General features: G+C 45.5%; 1 protein-coding gene across 1 annotated transcript; it reads left to right on the top strand.

Moving 5' to 3' along the window:
- Nucleotides 1-1,603: 1,603 nt before the first annotated feature.
- LOC141917731 (small ribosomal subunit protein uS12) lies at nt 1,604-4,064 on the top strand. The gene is made up of 4 exons (XM_074811146.1): nt 1,604-1,753; nt 2,301-2,460; nt 3,322-3,442; nt 3,875-4,064. Exons 1-4 carry the CDS (start codon nt 1,750-1,752, stop codon nt 4,019-4,021), a joined length of 432 nt encoding a protein of 143 aa, XP_074667247.1. The 5' UTR covers nt 1,604-1,749; the 3' UTR covers nt 4,022-4,064.
- Nucleotides 4,065-21,059: the final 16,995 nt, after the last annotated feature.

A 21,059-nucleotide genomic window follows, 5' to 3' on the forward strand; every position in this document is an offset into this window, starting at 1 on the left:
AATCATCCGGCTTCTGGGGCAGAAATGCTCACCTCTTATCAGGCCTTGTCATCTCTTCGGGCTTACACAATGGAGCCAATGATTAGTGGTCCTTGTGCTTGATGAGAAACATTTGGTTTCACTCAGTCCACGTTTCCCCCCTTTGAGGCCTATCTAAGGAGTTTGTCAATACAACTGCAAGGGAGTGGGGGGTGCATCCTTCAGTACACTCCCGCTTCCTTGGGTGACATTCCTTAGACTAATCACAAAGGCCACAGCTTGTCCTTGAGGTTTTCTGTGTTGATGAATGTTTGAGGCATTACTTCCTTCAGTCCCTTACAGGGTGGTGAGACAATGGAACAGGTTGCCCAGGGAAGTTGTGGATGCCCCATCATTGGAAGCATTTAAGGTCATGATGGATGGGGCTTTGAGCAACCTGATCTAGTGGAAGGTGTCCCTGCCCACGGCAGGGGGGTTGGACTAGATGATCATTGAAGGTCCCTTCCAACCCAAACCATTCTATGATTCTGTTATTCTAATTTAGGGGTTTCCCTGCATACTTAATTTAATGAGCTCTAAGAGGGCAGAAATAAGGGGCCTTTCAAGCTCCAGTTGAGGCCATTCCATTAAAAATGAGAGTGATGTCACCATGCCCTCCAAACCAATGAACAGTATTATGTATGTACCTCTTTCCTCAGGTTAATCGGGTCAAACCCCCTTCACTTTTAAGGCTTCCATGCCTAAAACTGTTCCAATTGCTAGACTGATAGTGTGTGGGAGTCCTTCTCCATGTCTCTTAACTATGGAAAATATTGCAAGCATTCATCACGCTACAGAAAATACAAGGGGAACATGAGTAGCATTTGGTTATGGCAATCTAGACTTCTGGTGCCTTTACAAGTTACAATTTCTGTATCTCTGTGTCACTGGATAAAGGAGAAATCCACGTTGAACGGGAAAACTAAACCCAGGTTCCTAATTCCTGGGCTAACGCTAATAAGCAGGAGGCTTTTACGCTAAAACAAACACCTTGTCCCCTGCCGTGTTACCAGTTTCATAAAAGAACAAGCAAGAGTTTCATAAAGTCGGGATCTAGTTCCCTAATGTGGGGGGCAATGATGATGGCTTCAGATGTGTTTGACAAGAAGTAGGAAAGAGAAGTTTAATTCTTGCACTGCTTCTACAGAGAAGCTTGAGTACTTCATTCTACTCTCTCACCTCAGTAAGGAAGATGACATTTTATATTCAGTGCTTTCACCAGCTTCCCTCTCCAACGAGGTCTCTAATTCCGAAAGAAACTAGATTTAAGAAAGAAAAGACAAGTCGCTACTGGTATCGAAATGCCACACCTGCCTTTAAACTGCGAGAGGGAAAGAAATTCTCTGTTGCTGTGGGTGCTCACCTCACACTGTTGAGGAACGACGGCCCCCGCGCCGCCAAGTAACGGCTGCTGTTACACAACAGCACAGGCTGTGTGCCCAGCCAAAGACTACGGGGTGTACCGCTAAAATTAGAAGTGACGGTAGAGCTACTTATCCCCTCTTCCCGCCTCGGTGTGCACGGTTGCGGGGTGATTTGGTTCGGCAGCTGCATGGGGACGCCCCCCCGGGCGGGCCCGTCACAGCCCTTTCCTCGCGGGTGCTGGTCCTGGATGGGAGTTTCCAGTCAGGCGCGACTGGGTCACCCCAACGCGGGTCCTTGCGGCTGCAGCTAACCGGCGCGGCGCACTAGGGGCTTCTCTTTTTTCGTCTTGGCAGGCGTGGTGGTGGGATGGGTGAGTGTTGTAGCGGCCATCTTGGAGGGGACTGGGATGGGGAGGGAGCGTGTGTGACAGAGACGTAGCGGCGACCTTGGGGGGGATGGGGGAGAGGGAGAGAGTCGTAGCGGCGACCTTGGGGGGGACGGGGGAGAGGGAGAGAGTCGTAGCGGCGACCTTGGGGGGACTGGGACTGGGACGGGAAGTGTGTGTGGGCGCGGAGAGGCGGCTCAGAGCACTCCCCCTCACTGTCCCGCGAGTCTCCTCCACTGGCTCTGGGCCCTCGCGACGTCCCTAGGCTTCGGTGTTAACAGCGCCTCCGTTAGCCTTTGTCCCCTATTCCCCCTTGCTGCCTGTTAGTAGTGATACTGTCGGTCCCCGTTGTGCGTCCTCGTCTCGTCCCGTCCCGTCCCCCCCCCCCCCCCCGCGCGCGTGCACACACACACACACACAGAGGCGAGGAGGTCTGCGGTCTCGCCGCTGGGTTGCCTCCCGAGGCCCGCGAGGGGTGGTGACGGCAGGAGCTGCTCGGTGACCTCCAGCTCTCTCTGCCGGTGTTTTCTAGGGAAGTGCCGTGGGCTCCGTACCGCTCGGAAACTCCGCAGCCACCGCCGCGATCAGAAGTGGCACGACAAACAGTATAAGAAGGCCCACTTGGGCACTGCGCTGAAGGCCAACCCCTTCGGTGGCGCTTCTCACGCCAAAGGAATTGTTCTGGAAAAAGTGTGGGTAAAACTCCCCGGAGTGCGCCTTTACGACCTCGCGGGCGCTGGGGGTGGTTTGCCGTGGGATGGGGACAACTTGTGCTTGTGCCGGGTTAGGGGTATGCAAGGGCGTGCTCTCAGCAGTGAGCTAAGTTGTGGCGCAAGCACCCGGGTACAGTGTAGGATATTCTGGGTCCTTGGAGTCACCAGGAAAATTCCTGGTAATTTGGGACCTTTGAAAGATCCCATATGTGACTTTAAAGAAGATACACCTCTAAGTTGTTTTTTCTAAATATGATAGAGTTTTTCTACCTGAAGTATGACAATTTTTTTATTATTTTGTAGCTTCTATGTACTAGGCTGAAAACAGTTGGGTTTTTTAGGTGAAAGGTTCTCATATACTCAGTGTTGCTTTTGAAATTGTGCATAACCTTTAGAAGGAGAAGAATTTTACTTAACATTTAAGTTTAGTTTGGGGGAGGGGAGAGGGTTTCAGTGTGTGTGCTTTGTTTGATGCAGTCGACAAGTATCAAAGATTCCATCTACTTGTGTTCTGGCTTTTTGTTAGTAACTTACAAGTTTTGTTAGGATACTCTCAGGACTCCAAGGTGTTTCTTTTTCTTTTCCAAATTTTTAATTACAGAGTTAGTATTTGTCTCTAGAAGACAGACTTGCTTTTGATTTTTACTCTGTTTAGGAACTAAATTAAGTCTTTGGATATTGCATAGCTCGAAGTAGATCACTAATAGTTTTTGCTTTTGAAATACACATGCGACTTAAGGTTAGTGCAAAATAACATAGTGATTCATGGTATTGTAATGAATATCTACTAATCTATCAAGCAGGTTTTTGCTAATGTATTTTCATGTACTTCTGTTTTAGTGGAGTAGAAGCTAAGCAGCCTAACTCTGCCATCAGGAAATGTGTCAGAGTCCAGCTGATCAAGAATGGCAAAAAAATAACAGCTTTTGTTCCCAATGATGGTTGCCTGAACTTCATTGAGGTGAATAATTTTCAAGAAACAACCTATAGAAAGCTGTGTATGAAAGTAAAGAAATGCATAATTGACAGAATCAGGTGATGGCTAGACAAGGGTTCATGGCATTCTGAACTGTGTATATCTTAATGCTGTATCTGCAGAAGCAGATGAGAAATGCCAAAGGTGGCTTTGTACTTTTCCCTTGCTAAGGTAAGCCGGTCCTCAGCAGTACTCCTGCAAGTGAAATGACACCTCATCTTATGTTTCCCTTCTCCAAAATGCTGAAGGGAATAATCCATAATTCATGTATATCTATCAATAGACTTTAGCATTTACTGTCTTTCCACCCTTTCCTTAGAAAGTCTGTGATGTGGCTCAAATTTAATGTAAATTAACTTCAAAGTATCTACAGTTTTAATGTTTATAACTCTGTATCTGCACTGTCTTTCATTCTAGGAAAACGATGAAGTTCTGGTTGCTGGTTTTGGTCGGAAGGGTCATGCTGTTGGTGACATTCCCGGAGTTCGCTTCAAGGTTGTCAAAGTAGCCAATGTTTCTCTGTTGGCCTTATACAAGGGCAAGAAGGAGAGACCAAGATCATAAATTGATGTGCCAAGAATATGAATAAAGTTTGTAATTGGAAAAACTCTTATACTTGTTATGTAAGGCTTAGGATGTGGGGGTTTTTTGTTGTGGTCGTGGGTTTTTTTTGTTTTGGGTTTGTGTTTGTTTTTTTTTTTTTTTTCCTTTGTATGTTTGCAGATTGCTTTAGACTGACAGAAGAAAGCCAGAGCATCTTTATAACCAGTAGGTGAGCTTAATAAGCACTTAAGTGTTTGCAAATTTACCTTTGTGCTTGACGGAACTACACATCTGTTACGGAGGCTCCCAAATGAGCAACCAACCACCAAAAATAAAAAAAAATAATTATTAACACAGTTAACTAGCTCTCCGTAAATTACAGGTTCGAATGTCTGTGAGAGGAGAACAGAACAACTTTCTAGGGTTTAACGGCAACCCAAAATGCTCTATCACTCACCTGACAAGTGAGGGCTCTCAACCTCGAGGACCTGCTCAGGGCAGCGTCCTGACCCAAGGCACCTCGAGGAGTTTTCTTGGGCAGCGTCCCGAACCCAAGGGGAGAGTCCTCAACCGCAGCGTGCTGCTCCAGGGGACGAGCTCAAAATGGCTCCCCCAGGGGACTCCATTTATACCCAGGCCGAATCTGACCTGTAGTCAATAGCGGCTCCCTTTGGCCAAAGGCCCCAATTACCGCGAAGCCCTGAGAACAAAGACAGTCAGGAGCTGCTGCACTTCAGCAGCCAAGAAGCTCTGCTTTCATTGAGCGGATGCACCTGCCACAACATCTACCTACCTGTAAGGAACTTCTTCAGAGACTTGCTTCATAGAATGCAAGGGTGTTTTAGTGCTTTGTGCACCATCCCTGATTGCCAGTGTCTCCGTGAAGGCTACTTCAGCCTAATAACTAGAGTAGCAACTGTGTTGTCATTGCGATGGATTGATAAATACCTCTTCTGTAGACCCTTTTCCCTGAAAGCAGCCATGAAGAGGACCCCGTGAAACTAAATTTCTGAATTCTTATGCTGGCGCTTATGCAGAACTGTAAAGCTTTTGAAGCTGGGGTCCAAGTATGGTGGTGTATAACAGAACTAATTGGGACTCTGACCTAAATAAGTAGGCTGTATTGTAGGAGAACTAAAAAAATATCACTAATTTTTACTCCATTGCCTGCCTAGTTTACAAGGGTTGGAGTGCTGAAAGAGCATTTTAAAAAAAAAAAAAAAAGCGCCTTGTATGATCCTGGTGCACATCAGGTGATCCAGTACAGAGCTGACAGGTGCTGCATGCATCAACAGTGATGGTAATACTTGCAACATCTTGTTGCATTGAAGGTAATGAATTAATTTGGTAAGAAATGAATCCCCTTGTGTTCTAGTGGGTCCTCAGAGATTAGAGGGGCTAGGGGCGGCTGGACTTATCTCTTAATATCTATGCCAATTATGGCCGCGACTATAGGCCTGACACCAGATGCACGAACAGCCCATGTGCTGTAGGTCCGGTTGCATTCAAGAGAAGCAGTCAGGTTCACGAATAGTACGGTTTGTTCTTATGCAACATCTACAGGTTCTTTGAGATTGCCTACGATAAATGCACAAACTGCAGGTTGGCTATATAGCACTGCACACAAAAAGAACGATTGCAATCACACACACTTAATTCCCAGGTAATCACTCGGCATAGCCGAGGGCCCAGATCTTACCAAAAGGTGTAGGTGTCCCTTGGGGGCGGGGGGGGGGGGAGCAAGGAGCACAAACCCGTTGATCTGTCCCTCTGTTTTGCTGATTAAGGATACCAATTAAACTCGGACACCAGAGTGAAAAGAGTAGGCGTACTTTACTGGTGATAACCGAGTAATGTAACAGTGTAATACAGAGAACATGCAGTAAGAAGAAGCAGAACAGTGCACTTAAAGCAACAAACAGGAAAATACAGGGTAATGCATCAAATCATTACTACACGAGAGAGAGAGAGAGAATAGTAATTAAGAGAAATACATCACCACTTGCATATATTATCATCATCATCCAGATCCGCAGGCGCTGGGGAGCCCTGGTTACAGCGAGGATTTGGAGAGCCTGTCCCGGCAAGTGGGAAATCCTACGCGGTGCGTCCACCCATAGGTGAGGCTTCCAAAGTCGCTGTGAGCGGGTCCAGCCTTATATACCGGAGATCGACAAGCCAGAATAGCTGGCACCTTTGTTTTGAGCGGAAAGTTTCTGGTTTCATTCTCCTGTTGGATTCCACCCGAAGCCTGGCCAGGACTCAGGGGTGGGGGAACCAAGGGAGTTTCTAACAAGGCCAAATACTTGGGTTCTCAGCCTTGAACAAGGCTGCGAAAGGAAAGTTGCATACATTCTCTCCTCTCTACTGATTATATTTTGTCTTTCACTAGCGAGTTTACATATTTTGCTAATGACTACATGCTAAGTTAGCAGCTTCGGCTTGGGGCCTGTTGTTCAGGCTGCAGTATTTCAATGCTTTAGCACTTTTTACACCAGCATAAGTGGGTTGTTATAACTTAATACAATACCTACTAGCACAATGGTTATCAGTTATAAAATATACAGGATTCATCTATAGGTCAACTCAGGCTTGGGACTGTTGTCCAAGCCTTAGCACTTCATCCGGTCCTTTGACCTATAGGTGAATCATGGCTCTCAAACCATTTCTATAGTTAGTGACATTAGTTTTCATCTATCAGTTGATGATGTCTCATCAGGCATGTCCCGATCCAATATCAGGGAGGTTTCTTAAATGATCCCAGGAGTAAAATGTGATCCATTATTTTTCCGCGGTTCTGGCAATGTACCACTGAGTGTTTGCGGCCCTGGCAGTCCACACGGTCTGCTGCCCTGGTTTGCCGAAGTTGGGGTCCGCATACTCAGCAGGAAAATTGATTTCCACGCCCCCTTATCCCAAAGCACATGCGTCATCTGGGCCTAGAAACGTCAATCCCAGATTTAAACAAAGGTAAATGAGTAATAACACTACAAATAACAAATAAACCAATATTAACACTAACAATGGTTAACAACATTTTAACCAAACATATAATAAAGGTAACAGTAACAACAACCGTGTCAATTAATAATATTTTAACTAAACATATTTAACCAAAATGTGTCTGAGGCTGGGCCTAAGGATGTGCTCCCGGTCCTTGGGAATTGGGGGAAGAAGGTGGTTGTCTGCATGAATAAGCACAATTACAAGACAGTTTACATGGACACTGACAAGACGAACACATAGATACCACAAGAGAAAATATAGCAAGAGCTAACAGAGCAACCTCCACAAAATTAAGTATCAAAAGGGGATAAATTCTGGTTGTTGTTATCAATTGTGGAGCTGAAGATGGTGGTCTGGCTCGCTGGAGTTGGGGCCTGCCTACGCAGCAGGAAAATGTATTTCCACACCCCAGCCCAGAGCGCATGTATAGTTTAGGCCTTGGTATTTCCATCTCGCCTTCATGGGCTCAGTAATGACCTTTTAAAGCCCAGGCCCCATTAGCAAAGGGACCTTCCCCTGATTTGGTGTCTATTGTTTGCTCATAATACTGGCAACAGAATGACCTAAAACCACAAATTCATTTTCCTCCCATTCTTGGTTAACATTTAGGAAGCTGGAGCTTCCCCCTGAATCAAGGGAGAGAGAACAGTCACCCAAAGCAATTTTGCAATGCTAGACAATACATCCTAAAAACATTAATAAGACAGCATCAACACTATACAAAAACTTGAATTCACATGAGGATCCCCCGTCGTGACTCAGGACATCTGTCTCCGGGGGGTTTTACCTGCAAGAAAAAGGAAAGAAAAGCTTCTCGGTCCATTTTGAGAACCGGAAGTGGGTTATAATTAGAAAGATGGAATAATCTACCTTGTCTTAATTTTGTGCTCCTTTCCATGAGCATCTTTGGCTTTCCAGGTGTACTTGTTTATTGGGGTATCCAATACCAATGGTACTGCTCCCACCACGGGGAGTTCGACTAAGACAGGTTGTCCTGGCAAAGGAGATGGATTTCTGGGGTGGTCAAGGCCATGTGGGGCTGGCATGATTGTTGGAGCCTTTGGACAGAATGCTGTGATCTTTGGGCATCCATTTACTGACACATTTAACTCCACTTCTCCTTTCTGCAGAGGCCATAAATCTAAAGCCTCTTGAATGGTTTCTTTAGCTAATTCAAAAGCAGCTTGATGTTCATTTCTCCATTCAAATTCGTATTTTTTCCTTGTCACCTTGTACCAAGGGGTTAAAATTTATCCCAAATGGGGAATATGTTGCCTCCAGAAGCCGAGTAGCCCAATAAATATTTGAGCTTCTTTTTGTCTTGCGGTACAGCAAAATCTAAAAGATTTTGTTGCGCTTTAGGCAGTATTTCTCGATGCCCACAATGGCACTGAATTTCTAGAAACTTCACCATCTGAGATGGTCCTTGGATTTCTGCAGAGTTAATTTCCCAACCCTTCTGTTTCATGTGAGCTACCACTAATTCAAGAACGTGTTGTACCTCCTCATCATCATTTCTTTGAATCAAAATATCATCTATATAGTGACTTAATTGTGTGTGAGGAGGCAGCTGTATTTCATCTAAGTGTTCAGCTACAATTCTATGACAGATAGTGGGGCTATGCAACTATCCTTGTGGTAATCTACTGAAAGTGTATTGCCGGCCCTGCCATGTGAAGGCAGATTGATCCCAATGCTCTTCTACAGTTGGAATAGTAAAAAATGCACTAGTTAAATCTATTACAGTGTATCCAGTTCCTGGATGTTTCTGAACTTTTTCTATTAAAGTGACAGTGTCTGGCACAGCTGCTGCAAGCGGTGGAGTATGTTTGTTTAGTTCTCTAAAATCCACCGTCATTCTTCAAGATCCATTGTTTTTCTTGACAGGCCATATCGGATTGTTCCACACTGTTATGGTCAGTTTTAAATCTCCTACATCTAATAAATCTCTAATTGTCTGTGATATCTCTTCATGTCCTCCTGGAATTCTATACTGCTTCATTATGACTAACTCAGTTGCAGCCGGGATCTGCACAGGAGGCATTTTCACTTTATCGATGGTAACAGGTCTGGCACTAATACAGGGTTTAACTCCAAATTGATACCGACCATCAAAAAGATTTAAAGTTAGTCTTTTTAGAATCTCTATACCTTTTATATATCCACAAATGGGGACAATCATGACTGAATATAATCATTTTGGGAGGTTTCTTGTTTTCATTTCTATTTGTGTTTGTACAGCTTTAATTTATTTTCCTCCTAAACCTGTGATAATTACAGGTTGTCCTTTAAATTTCTTGGGATTCCAATATATTAAGGAGGCCTCCGCTCCAGTGTCAATCAGGGTATTTACAGTTTGTGGGGACTGCTTGTTCTAAAAAAAAAAATTTTAAGCTCCACATGGGGTCGTTGGTCCTTCTGCACCCACTGCCCTGGAGCTTGGCCATTAATTCATTTGTACTGATCATAATATTGATTCACTTCCTTTGCCTCGTGCAAAGGGTACAACTCAGAAAATGGTGTCTAATCGTCTTTCACCCCCGGAAGCGGTGATCCACTTACGGGGCGGGGGGAAGGGGGCCTTCCATGGGCAGATGCAGGGTCCCGTTGAGGTTCGAGAAGGGGTGCTGTAGGCTGAGTTGTCCCTGGATTCTTAGTTTTAGAACTCTGCACTCTCTTGCTAGGTTTATTCAGCCCTCTCTGTGTATATATATTCACCACAGCCCGTTAGTTGGAACACTGTCAATTTTTTTTTTTTTTACGAGACATGCCATCTTTTAGTAAAGCCATAAACATTTCCTTACGAGAAATCCTACTTTCACTGTCTTTAGGGCTGTCTCGAGTATCTCGATTCCCTGCACTCCTTCGGGGGTCCCACTCCCCAAGGTCACCCTGCTGCTGTATTTTTCTATCGCATCACAAAGGGGATTTCCTATCTCAGTAATCAAAAGAGTCATGATAACATTTTTACAGTAGTACTGCGTCACACACTCACACACACTCTTAGATTAAACAGATCGATCTTATATTACCACACAAGGAGCTCCCTTACACCATTTACACAAACAACACAATTACACTTATAACCACAAGTACCACTAGGACAATTATGACAAACGACAAATCTAAATTTAACACCATACGTACAATATACAAGTTCCAAGTCTCAGAGTCAATATCGGTGCCAATGGTCAAAGTACACAACAAATCCAGCCCTCTCCTTTTTCTATACTTATATTGTGCTACTCGCACTGTGGCTTTCTCTGCCACTGTCTGATAAGTATCCAAATTATCAGCAAGCAACTCATTCCAGCATTACAACATCACTATTTGACTCTGTAAATCACGTATCTGTCGCTCCATCTGGGAGCGCTCCAACAACAGCCTCTCTTTACTCTGGTGTTGTTTTTTTATATGCAGTTAACAAAATCCATCCTCGTTTACTTGAATTTGTAGTCTCTTTTCCTTTTCCAATAGGTATCCTTTTCATATAATTTAGAACATCTAATGGTTTGGCTTTTTTCAGCCAGCTCTCCCATTGTTCACACGGTCCTCCGACCTGAGCCCACTGCTGGGCCCGTGAACTACAGGGAGGATTTTTCCAACTGGGAGTATCTGGTGGACTTGACAAATTTCCTTTGAACTTAAATAATGGCATTTTCTGTCGGATCCCACTCCTGACACCAATTTATGTTTTGCTGATTAAGGATACCAATTAAACTCGGACACCAGAGTGAAAAGAGTAGGCGTACTTTACTGGTGATAACCGAGTAATGTAACAGTGTAATACAGAGAACATGCAGTAAGAAGAAGCAGAACAGTGCACTTAAAGCAACAAACAGGAAAATACAGGGTAATGCATCAAATCATTACTACACGAGAGAGAGAGAGAGAATAGTAATTAAGAGAAATACATCACCACTTGCATATATTATCATCATCATCCAGATCCGCAGGCGCTGGGCAGCCCCGGTTACAGCGAGGATTTGGAGAGCCAGTCCCGGCAAGTGGGAAATCCTATGCGGTGCGTCCACCCGTAGGTGAGGCTTCCAAAGTCGCTGTGAGCGGGTCCAGCCTTATATACCGGAGATCGACAAGCCAGAATAGCTGGCACCTTTGTTTTGAGCGGAAAGTTTCTGGTTTCATTCTCCTGTTGGATTCCACCCGAAGCCTGGCCAGGACTCAGGGGTGGGGGAACCAAGGGAGTTTCTAACAAGGCCAAATACTTGGGTTCTCAGCCTTGAACAAGGCTGCGAAAGGAAAGTTGCATACATTCTCTCCTCTCTACTGATTATATTTTGTCTTTCACTAGCGAGTTTACATATTTTGCTAATGACTACATGCTAAGTTAGCAGCTTCGGCTTGGGGCCTGTTGTTCAGGCTGCAGTATTTCAATGCTTTAGCACTTTTTACACCAGCATAAGTGGGTTGTTATAACTTAATACAATACCTACTAGCACAATGGTAATCAGTTATAAAATATACAGGATTCATCTATAGGTCAACTCTGGCTTGGACCTGTTGTCCAAGCCTTAGCACTTCACCCTCCAATTTGGTATCGGATTATCGTCCCTCCGAGTTAGATACAAACTCGGGGTAGTATTTATCCAAGTGTGTATGTGTGAGTGGGTGGGACTGTGGTCAAGCCATTGTTTCTTGAGTAACAACACAGCACATTCCTTGGTGCAAGGTGTGCGCTGGTTTTGTGGGAAAAGAGGAAGAATGAGAGATAAGGTCTGCAGAGTTGTGCAAAACAGTCCTTGAGAGAAGGGGAAGAGCAGGAGATAAATCTGCATTGTTGTGCCAAATGTTCCTTGAGAAAAGTGGAAGAACGGGACCGCGCGGCCTCCACCTCGCTTCACGTTCCTCCTTGGTGCCACGGCAACACAAATCACTGGATCTCCATCCCGTCCTGTGTTTGTTCTGGGCACCATGTGTTAAGGAAATGTGTGTGTTGCAGTTTTTTCGCTGTTTTGCTTTTCCCACACTCTCAACACAGCTCCATCTTCGAGTGATGATGTCAGCTGATGCTAGCAGGTTTTGAAATGCCATGCCTAGGTATACATGATGATATGTGGTGATGGGTTAAATGATTTCTTGTGTGTCCCATCCTTAACAATTCTGAAGGGGCTATATCATGAATCCGTGCATCATTAGGTATGGCTTCTGCAGTGGAAGGGAGTTGGGATGCACACACACACACACACTCAGAGTTTACTGCCTTATGCTCTTAAATAACCTTTCCTTGTTTTCCTCTGTCTTATACCTAGACTGTAAAAATTTTGGGGGGAATTTTCCTTTTTTGGTGTTAGTATAGCACCTATAGGTGGAGTATAAATGCTCAAGATTTAAAAATAATAATAATTTTGTCTGAGAGGCAGCAAGATTAGATCTCCCTGTCTGTTGGATCTACTGTGACCTTTTGCTACTCATTTAATCTTTTTATTTTAAAGGTAGGCAATGAATTCCAGTTTTATGAAATATCACTGAACTCTACAAAGAGATCTAATACTTTTCAAGAGTACAGGATGACTATACTTTTTCTTTGGACGCTAAATAGTTCCTCTGTCAGATAACTATGTAAGGTGTTTTTTTTAAGGCCTGAAGTATTAATACATTACTCCCTTCTTACTGATCTGTTTGGCAGATGCACGTAGGTACTATTAGACAGATGTTGGTATTAACTGAAAGACTACTACACAATCTGGAACTTAATTATAGGCTCAGTCTTTTAGAACAAACAGGCTCTGGTCTAGTGTAGCTGGAATTTTATCTTCAGTCATCTTGTCAGTCACAAAAGTGTTCCCATAGGAATGGAAATGAAATATCTTACTGCTAGGTCAGACCAAAAAATCCCTTATGTTTCTCTGGGACTCTTAAATTCATCAGAAATCAAAACCACCTCCTCGAGCAAGAAAGTTAGAAGGAGGAGAAATTCGCATATGTTTCAATGTATATTTTGGAAAAAAAGCCTTCTTGAAATTGAAAAATGTCACGGGCAGTGTTGAAAACAGCATTTATCCATGGTGTTCAAATGACAGCTGTTCTAGTTTCTAGTGTGAAGATGGGCAATGGCACCTGACACAAATAATCAAATTCAGGTCCTGAAAGGATTTAAACCATCTATTTTGATGTCTGTCCTACTCAGCCTCTAGAACTTCACCCAGTTGCTTTCATATTAAGTGTAAATTAAGTATGATTATGATACAAGGAAATGATCACCTACTTTGCAACTTATTTGCTTATAGCAACTTATAATGATTTCTGAATATTGCTTAATAATCCTGCTTGCCCTGACTGTTCTGTGGAAGCTTACCAAGGACTACTGTGTTCATCAAAACAAAGCAGTTTTCTGCGGAAACTTACCAAGAATTACTATGTTCGGCAAAAATAAGAAACATGTCCTTGGAAAGCAGATGTGTTCTAGCAAGTTTAGTCTTTGTAATGGATAGATAGCCATATATGGACAGTAGAAATTAATATACTGGTGCTTTTAGATAAGATAGAGGTGGTAAACCGGCAGGAACCACTCTTGTTGTTCAAGAAATTGGCTAAGAGAATCTGCGCACGCTCCGAGGAAAAGTACAAGGTGAGAAAGACTGTGAGCCTTCCTCCCAAAGACCCCCGAAGACGCCCCCCAGGAGGCAATGCGCGGGTGCAAAGAGAACATAAACTGTTGACACCAGCCTCTAGAACTAACCCAGCCTTACTCATGCATATGCATATTTGTGTTATGTAATCCAATGAATATGTATATCCACACTCTATAAGTTTTTGGTAAAATGTGCGGTAGGTGTGCAAGCTTTGTGGAGAAATCCCCTTGCACCCCGGCGCCGGAGTAAACATACCTGCTTTATAACTCTATCCGAGTTGTAGAGTCTGTTTCCGCGAATCAATTAGCTTGAATTAAGGAAATCTTCTTGATTTGAAAACATACATTTCTTTTAGTTCATTACATCTGTTAGCTGTTATCATTTAATTGTTGCGTTACTGACTTGAATGCATCTTTAATTTTAAGACCTCTTGACTTTCTTTGTTAGATTTTTTTTTTTTTTTTTTAAAAAAAAACCCTAGTAAATAGTATCTTACTTCTTTGTGTCTTCTCCAAGACCTCTAAACCATAATCAAACTATTTGGAAGAAACGAAGTTTTTCATCAAGGTGTACAAGGTTTTTTCATACCTTGAATAATTTTTATTCTCTGCATTGTTGTGGAATAGGCTGCCCAGGGAGGTGGTGGAGTCGCCATTCCTGGATGTGTTTAAGGGTCGTTTAGATGAGATGTTGGGGGATATGGTGTAGGGGAGAACTTCGTAGAGTAGGGCTGATAGTTGGACTCGATGATCCCAAGGGTCTTTTCCAACCTGAATGAATGATTCTGTGATTCTGTGACTGATTTAACCCCTAGAGGTGGAATGTGACTCACTGTGAATAAACCCCTACAGTGGAAGAAGGCTCAGTGGAGATGGGCAAGGGTGATCTGCCCATGAAGCTCGGGGGAATAATGCAGGGTGTGACTGACCACAGCTGTTGTAAAGAAGCTGGCTTTATCTCAACACAAAGGGGACCAAAGGGTGGCCTTTGTTTTAGATTAAACAGCTCTCAACAGTTGAATGGATCAACTGGTGGTGTAAACATCTCCCTGAGTTAACCAGACGAGCATGGGGGGAGTGAATATGTGGCTCTGCCCAAGAGTATAAGAACTAGACAACTAACAAAAGAATTTCAAAAAAAGCAATGGGCTTGAGCTGGTTTCAAGGCACATGTTCATTCCCGGTGATTGGGGGCACCCAGTGTCATGAGGGTGAGCATATTATAGAGACCAGTAAGGGGAATCACATTGGTATGGTGATTGAACTGTGTATTGCAATTGCTGTATTTTGCGAAGTGTAACTTACAAATATATTTCATAACACAATACAAATGTATCCCTCTAAATCAGAAATCCTGTGTAACATCAACTGCCTTCAAATAAGTAAATTTCATATTAAACATTACATCTTCCACATGTGGAATACCTAGAAGAACGTGGTCAGAGAGTATTGGCCTCTGACAGTTGACCAGACTTTCAACATGAATTTGAACTGAATGCCAGAACTAACATAACATTGGATTACATAATAGAATGTTGACCATGTTGTGGTTCAACCCCAGCTGGCAATTAGGCCCCACGCAGCTGCTTGCTCACTCCTCCCCCCCCCCCCCCCCCCCCGCTGTGATGGGGGAGAGAATTGGAAGAGTAAAAGTGAGAAAACTCGTGGGTTGAGATAAAGACAACTTTAACAGGTAAAGCAAAAGCCGTGCAAACAAAGCAAAACGAGGATTTCATTCATCGCTTCCCATTGGCAGACAGGTGCTCAGCCATCTCCAGGTTAGCAGGGCTCCCATCACATGTAACGGTGGCTTGGGAAGACAAACACCATCACTCTGAACGTCCCCCCACTTCCTTCTTCTTCCCCCGGCTTTATATTGCTGAGCATGATGCCATATGGTCTGGAATATCCCTTTGTGGTCAGTTGGGGTCAGCTGTCCCGACTGTGTCCCCTCCCAACTTCTTGTGCACCCCCAGCCTCCTCACTGGTGGGGTGGCGTGAGAAGCAGAAAAGGCCTTGACTCTGTGTAAGCACTGCTCAGCAACAGCTAAAACATCCCTGTGTTATCAACTCAGTTTTCAGCAGAAATCCAAAACACAGCCCCATACTAGCTACTGTGAAGAAAATTAACTCTATCCCAGCCAAAACCAGCACGTTCTCTGCCCCTTATTTCATACTGTTTATGTCATGCTCAGGTCCCACACTACCCAATACATCCTCATTAACCACTCCCCCCATCCCATCCTTTGATATAATACACAGATATCATTCCATTAGTGTCTGGACCACCTCTGTAAAATGTCCACAAAATGTCCCCTGAGTTCATTTAGTCCATGACTTTGGGCTCCGTCTGTTATGGTGGTCACCCAGGACAGGAGAGGTGGTGTGTTGCATGGAGTTATTGGGCACCAAAGCCAGATCAGGTCGGGTCGCTGCTGCACTTGCACTGCTTCTTGTAAGGCTTGTCCTCCACTGGTTTGGGTGGTTCCTGCTGTAGTAATTCCCATAACCTGCAACTCAAATCCAGGGTTGCAACAATTTAAAGGTGTTTCCATTACAATCTCCACCCCTGGTCCCTTTGGACCAGACCATCGGGTTTAACGTTGCAATGAACCCCTCTCCTTTCCCCTGCTCTGGCTTGGGCTTATCCACAGACCGCAGTCCTGTAGGGTTGTACCTGCTCCAAGTGGAGCCTTATCTATGAGCCACGGTCTCTCCAGGGGTATACCTGCTGCGACGTAGACTTATCCACAGCCGCAGTCACTTTGAGGTGCACCTGTTCCAGTGTGGCCTTCACGCCTTCAGAGATGTACCTGCTCCAGCATGGCCTTACCCATGCAGTCCCTCCAGGGGTGTACCTGCTGTCGTGGGTTTATCCATGGCCACATGCTTTGAGGTGCTCCAGCATGACCTCGAGCACAGCTGCTGATGCTTCAAGGTGTACCTGCTGCAGCATGGACTTATCCACAGCCACACATGCTTCGAGATGTACCTTCTCCAGGGTGGACTTATCCTTGGGCCACAGTCCCTTCAGAGGTATACCTGCTGCAGCACAGACATGACCACGGCCACAGATGCTTTGGGGTGTCCGGCTCCCGCGTGGACTCATCCACAGGTCACAGTCCCTTCAAATCGAGATCGCAGTGGAGTTTCAGCCTGTCCAGTACAGCAGCACAGGAACAGCAGCGATGCCCTGGCCATCTGCCAGCCCAGGTGCATGGCCATTCCTGTTATCAAAATGTTCCCAGGCACAGCAGAGTCAGATGATAAGCACTACAGCACTGCAGCAAGCAGCGACACCAAAAAGCAGCCACTAACGAGCACCAGACTCTAATATACAGTGAGGCAAGCAAGCCCCATGGCAAGCACAGGAGCCTGTCAATTAATAGCTAAACAGCAATAACAGCTACAAATTCGATCTAGCACATTCCAATCAAATCTGTCGTTATCTTGAACCCTTTGAGCCCCATGTTGGGCGCCAAAAAGGACTGTTGTGTGTCGGGGGAGGCAGCAGATCTGCCTCTAGTCTAACTGAAGAAGAATTTAACCTTGACGAGATTCCAGTGTATCCATGAGAGGCCGGAAAGTCCCGAGAAGTGCCATGGAAACAAGATTAGAGAACTAAGATAAGAAGAACTGTCCTGACGATTCAGCCGAGAAACTAACACCCAATCATGAACTGTTAGTTACTAAAGTAAACCAATCCTGTATGAACACCTACTTTGAAGAAGGTTATAAAAAGGCTTGTTAGAACAATAAAGGTGCTTTTTGCAGCCATTTTGGTCATTTCACACAATCTGATGTTTGTCGTGTCCGTCTCTACTGCGACAAATGGTGACCCCGACGTGATAAGGGTGAAGTGATCATTTAAAGGCAACGTATTCTGCGGCGGGGAGAGCTGCGGAGAAGTATAACGGCGGCGGGAAGAGCCGCGGAGACGGAGCCCGGTGTAGCTGAGAGCAGAGGGAATCTGCTTGGTCCGGACCTGAACTTCGACACCTAAAAAGGTGAGCCACCGGGAACGGGACTGTAATTATGGGGCAGCAATTAACAAAAGAAGAGGAGACGATTTTGTCTACCTGGAAAGCCCTATTAAAAAGAAAGGGGGTTAAGACCTCAGAACAAAGCCTGAAAAAGATTTTGCTATGGAGTAAGATGCAAGGCTTCGAAGCCACAACAGTAACTGCATTCAGTGTGAGTGCATGGCAAGCAGTAGGATTGAAACTATGGGATGAGGTCTCTAAAGGACAAAAAGAGGCATGTGAGTTGGCAACCACATGGCGTCTATTAAGCGAGACCCTGAAGGAATGGAAAGCAGAATGTGAGGCGAATGATGAGCAAAAGAAAGATGAGAAACCAGAAAATGTTAGGAAGGGGAGAGATTGTGACCAAGGGGCAAATGAAGCCGATGCCTCAGCGTCGGCGATAGCAGGCAGGAAACCCCTCACGGGCAAAAGCAGATCACGCCCTCGCCCACCTCCTCCTCCGCCGCCATTAAATATTTTGCGGGGTGATGAGGGGTCCCCCCCACCTAGCGGTGCAGCGGCGGCCCCTAGCGGCGCAGCAGCAGAAGGGGTGATTCCATCAGCCCCCCCCGAGGAGGAAAATACGGCGAATCCGGCGAATAACACAGAGCCGGAGAGTGAGAGCGAAAATGAAAGTGAGGGAGAAGAAGCTTTAACTGCCGCTATGCGAGCTCTGCGTATTACAGATAAACCCATAGTGAAAAAAGCCCAGCCATGGACTCTCCCTCCATCCACAATAACTGTCGTCCCAAGATCCCCTGATCGATTTTGGGAGGGAGTTAGGAAGTATGCTGCCGAAGCTGGCAACTGGGATCTGGTTGAACGCCTCAGCCCGTACTCTCCAACCCCGGCATGTCCAAAGCCTGTAGATATAGCAGCAGAGGCTCCTGGTGCATTCCCTGTTTACAAAGCTGCTGCAGGCACAAACCAGCACGATGAGCACAACCCAATCGGCTGGAAAGTGGTGCAGGATTTGCAGAATAAAGCACAGAAATTTGGAATCCATTCTCCTGAGGTGATGCAACTTATTCGAATAATCAGCACAGATCTGCTGCGTCCATATGACGTTACGCATCTCGCACAAGTGTTGTTTCAGCCCGTGCAATTACAAGTGTTTCAATCTACTTGGAGGCAGATGGCACGCGCGGCCGCGCAGAATAATTTACGACTGCCACAGGATGACCCGAGGCTAGGCCTCGGAGAGGATGCTTTGCTTGGTGAGGGGCCGTTTAGTAATCCTCAACTACAAGCTCAACTACAACCCCATATTATATTGGAACAGTCTCAACAGGTGCATCATCTGGATGCAAGGGAATGGTAAAAAAACCAATCCTTTAGATCAATTATTACAAGATGCCAGTTTCGGGGAATCATTGTTGGGGAGGGCATTCCTGGCTGTAACGTACCCATATCCTCACAACTTTTCCATTGGCAAAGGCCACTGACCCACCCACACAGGTGATTCTGTTTTCCAGGTTAGTTTCAGGGTGGGTTTAGGGGTGGGTTGTGCTGCAGTGGCGATTAAGACAAATTTGATCCAATTTGAGTTCCCCATTGAGCCATACAGTCACGACCCCATGATGTAATAGGGGTTTCCAATATAAATGGACGAATAGTTGCTACCCAGTTTACTGGGCCCCTTGCATGAATGAGTTATTTGCTTTGAAACGTTACAGCAATTCAAGACAACAATTAACACAGAATTACTGCCTCCTGCTAGAGGAGATATTTCACCTATGACACTTCAAACACTGAGCCCAAGCAAACAGGCAGCACCAGTGACCCAGCAGGCGGGCACTAGGGCGCTCTGTCAGAGAACTCCGCACTCCGCAGCTGCAGCTGGGCTGCGTCTCACACCCGCAGAACAGTCACACACCCACACAAAGGGGCCCCTTACACTTATTACTCGTACAACATAAAATGACAAATACTACAAACATCAAAACACCATTAAGACCATATGAAGCCATTGCTTATTGATTATGTGGTGTTGGCAGACAAGGGACGCCGCATCCCAGAGTCAGCAGCTTCTGTAAAAACTGCCGCTTGTGGTGTTGGGGGGCGCGGGCCGAGAGCGCGGTGCCGGGCTCGGCCGCAGGCGGTCGCCCCGCGGCGGGGGGGGCTTGGGGAGGCCCCGGGCCGCCGCCGCCAACTCCGCGCTTGCAGGTGGGGGGGCGCGAATGCTGAGGACAGAGATCCACACACTCGGTTTCCAGATAGAATACTGTGCCGGCGTTAGTACCGTTTTTAAAAGTGCCAGCCAATCCCACGGGACCAATTGATATCCATGAGCGATTGTCTCCAGTATACCTGTTGTAAATGAGTTTTGAAGCCCGTCCTCATTAACGCTTTTCTGTAGTTCTTTAATAACAGAAAAATGCAGTCCTTCCCAACGTGGCTGACGTCCCGGCTCATAGATTACAGGAGCAACAATCTTTCTTGCCATGTCCATATCCCCTTGCGCCAAGGCTTCTTGCCTCACTTTTACCCACGGATCATCCCCAGCTAAGGGAGGACACAGGCCAGAGTCTCTTTTAGGATTTACAGTGTCAGGGTCTAAAAGATTATCACAGTCTAGAGACCCAGCATATAAATCTTGCTCCCGGGGTTCAAAATATGCGTCCTTGCCCTCTGGGTTCTCATTCTCTGTGTTAACAGTCTGGCCGCGTTCATTATTGTGTCTTTTTACTATCTCAAAAAGAGTTCTCCATGTCGGTAAGAGTTCTGCCGCAACCTCATTCCCTCGGGTTGCACAGTCCCACAGTCTTACTCCTGCTGTATCCCATATCAGAACAGTGAATATAGTAACCGCGGCTGCTACCCAGTTTAAAATTCCCTTCAAGGCACGCAGGTTAATATGCACCTTATATTTAGCTAACAGTCTTTCCATCAGTGCAAGCACTGACTTTTCTTCCGAGGGTATCGACCTACCCATCGCTTCCCCACAGCTCACCTTGCTCACCCTGCAACGGTGATTGATGCCGACTTCTGCTTCCTTTCAGCAGCTACTTCAGTTCTGTGGGGGTTGCCACCGGAGTGATCCAAGTTGGTCACGCTTATTTCCCGCACACACGGGGCACCATTTGTGGCAACTGAGGCACGGACTCCCGATGAAATCCAGAAAGAAAGAGAGTTTATTGTTACAACGGTACATACTTATGCTCTCGGATGCTGTCGGTAAAGCTCTTACTTCATAGTTAACAAATCAGCAATTAGACAGCTATCAACCTTTTCTCCTATCAGCATAAGACCACTCTAACACGCGCTGTGCAGACCAATCACCCTCTTGATCACGCGCTGTTCTCGCGGTAGCAACTTCTCACAATTCAGTACTTTTCCACAGTTCAGTGTTGCAGCTGTCCGTTGTTTTTCCCTGATACCTTGGCATAGCTCAGCAGCCTCTTATCTTTCTTCCAAGGCCTGTTTTTCATCAAAG

Source organism: Strix aluco, chromosome W, assembly GCF_031877795.1.
Source record: "Strix aluco isolate bStrAlu1 chromosome W, bStrAlu1.hap1, whole genome shotgun sequence".
In the NCBI taxonomy this organism is placed as follows: domain Eukaryota; kingdom Metazoa; phylum Chordata; class Aves; order Strigiformes; family Strigidae; genus Strix; species Strix aluco.

Coding starts and splice junctions, on each gene's coding strand:
- LOC141917731 (XM_074811146.1), top strand. Junction 2,461..3,321: donor GGAATTGTTCTGGAAAAAGT/GTGGGTAAAACT, acceptor CTTCTGTTTTAG/TGGAGTAGAAGCTAAGCAGC. Junction 3,443..3,874: donor GTTGCCTGAACTTCATTGAG/GTGAATAATTTT, acceptor CTTTCATTCTAG/GAAAACGATGAAGTTCTGGT.